The sequence below is a fragment of the Anoplophora glabripennis genome, unplaced genomic scaffold (genome assembly GCF_000390285.2).
Source record: "Anoplophora glabripennis isolate ALB-LARVAE unplaced genomic scaffold, Agla_2.0 scaffold13, whole genome shotgun sequence".
Lineage (NCBI taxonomy): Eukaryota > Metazoa > Arthropoda > Insecta > Coleoptera > Cerambycidae > Anoplophora > Anoplophora glabripennis.
The window spans coordinates 1,383,777-1,386,121 of NW_019416478.1; the positions used below are offsets into that span (position 1 = coordinate 1,383,777).

Sequence of the window (2,345 nt, forward strand, 5' to 3'; positions counted from 1 at the left end):
TGTTTAATGGTTGTTAATGTTTTTGTTGTTCTTTCTATTTGTCACATGTTTAATTTCAATTGTATGTAAATAAAGGTTAGGTGTATTTACTCTGCTTTTGTTTTATAAAAATTAAACCATACTTCCCCTCTACAAAGTTAGTAGCCAGCGCCTTCCGGTCAATAAAAAAATATATGTACACAACGTAGGTATTCCTTATGCCGATCACATATGTTTGGCCACAACTACGTTTGTATTATTTTTTTATCGAACCTAGGGTTGTTATACTACAAGCTGAAGAAAATTTTTCCCCAAGTCCGTGGAAAAAAAAAAGAAAATTTACAAAATTTTTGTTGCGCTATTTCTTAGAATTGCATTATAACCGTTAAAAAATTTCGACCGAAAGATCTAAAAACTAGAATCTTAGGGCTTCAAAATGCTTTTTTTAATTCCCGATACCATTTTTCACCTACAGTGTAGGAAAGTACCGATGGTCTATCAGAAGTTATGTGAGAGCGATAAAGTAAGCCATATAAATCCATGTGATAGACAAGGATGGCTATAATGAAGGCGTCTAATAGTCAACGCCCATTTCGCCCTTCCACAAATAAGAAGTGGATCTAAAAATTTCGGAAATTCTTTTGACTTGAGAGTTGGTACCAATCCATGTACCAGGAAATGTGTAAAACAAATGACAATAACTAAAACACCCCATCTCAAAAGAGAGGATAATAATCCTGCATCAATTTCTTTACAATTAATAGTCAGTTAAGGAGTTCAAGAGTCATAAAATTAATTTTCTAATCGTCACAGGTGTTAATCTCTGCAGATAATGAATACCAATGGCATTTTTATCCAAACTGTGCAATCTATATTACTAAAAAATCCTTGTTTCCCAATGAATTACAAATTAATTCCAAAATTGAATACTTTCAAATCGTCAACAAGGTCGTTTCGTACGTATTTAATTCTACATCTACATACAAAGGCAATATTACAGGATGGCATAATCTTAATTATCTCACATTATCATAAAAAAGTAAGAAATAAATACTTAACTTGACCGTTGGCTACCTTTTGTATGACACAGTATATTTCCATAAAATTAACGTTTTTATGCATATAATAGATTTTACCATAAAGTAAAACACATTATGAGTATTCATTAAAAGAATAACTAGAGTATGAGCGACGATGGAAGGCAGCGTTCAGTTCAGTGAAATTCAGCATTTTTACAAAAATTCCACGGTTTTCCTAACCGGGGCTACCGGATTCGTGGGGAAACTTGTATTGGAGAAACTTTTGAGGCAGTGCCATGTGAAACACGTCTATCTACTCATCAGGGAAAAAGATGGAGTCGACGCTGAAACTAGATGCGCGAATATCTTCGATGGGACAGTAAGTGCAAGGCAAAAATTTACGTTCAAGTTTGCAGAAATGCTCAAACCGTTTCTAAAATTTTCAACAAATTTTAAGTTCGACATCCAGAAATGAACTAAAACTGGAAACAGTTTGGTTAAATTTTAAACTGCATTTTTACGAAAACAAAGACAGGTTACTTCCTAACAAGTATTTCTTCCCCAGGCCTTCGATCCCTTGCGAAGAATTGACCCGGAGTTCTTCAAGAAGGTATCCCTAATCGCGGGAGACTGCGAAAAACCAGATTTGGGTCTAAGCGAGCTGGACAAGGCCTCGTTGATCAAGGAAGTCGAATTTATTTTCCACTGCGCAGCAAATACCAAGTTGGATGCGACCTTAAGAGAAGCCACTAATGTGAATGTTAGGGCGACAAGAGACTTGTTGAATATAGCAAAAGAAGCGGAAAACCTTAAGGTAAATATGCTTGACGTGACGCTGCGTTTTTCGTACAGGTTATTAATTATGTCTGAGCAAATTAAGCATGCGTTTGCGGGAAGGTGCGATGCGAATTTGCAATTTGCCGGAATTAATGAAGTGAGAGTTGTATCAACAACCTTGATCGTTTTTTATTTAATAAAATCTTTTGAGGATCAAAGCGTATCTGACGAGTATTTTCTTCTATAATAATAAACAAACACTATTAATTTAGACGGTGTCTGTTTCAAAAAGTCTATATTTGGATGAATCGTATATTCACGGAGATTTTTTGCTTTTTAGTTTTCAAATATCACTAGAAATGAAATTTTCTATGCGTATAAAAAAACGTGGGCTTAACTTTTGGCGGCACAATATGTTAAAAAAATTCGAAAAATGTCTTATTTTTCTTCCTATTTAATTATGTATCTTTTCAAGAGTTGATTTTAGGCGAAAATGGAAGAGGAAAAAAAGTTTGTAATTAAATTTTCTACAAAATATGAGTAGTTACAAATCGAATGAATCATGATTAT

The 2,345-nt window shown here is 34.0% G+C and overlaps 1 protein-coding gene across 1 annotated transcript in view; it reads left to right on the top strand.

Annotated features, from left to right (window-relative positions):
- Window positions 1-1,138: 1,138 nt before the first annotated feature.
- The window catches only part of LOC108904355 (fatty acyl-CoA reductase wat-like), an 18,598-nt gene continuing 17,391 nt past the window's right edge, over window positions 1,139-2,345 (top strand). The window contains exons 1-2 of the mRNA XM_018706876.1: window positions 1,139-1,377; window positions 1,564-1,812. Coding sequence (XP_018562392.1) covers window positions 1,174-1,377; window positions 1,564-1,812 — 453 coding nt within the window. The 5' untranslated portion in view covers window positions 1,139-1,173. The remainder of the gene's footprint in view (window positions 1,378-1,563; window positions 1,813-2,345) is intronic.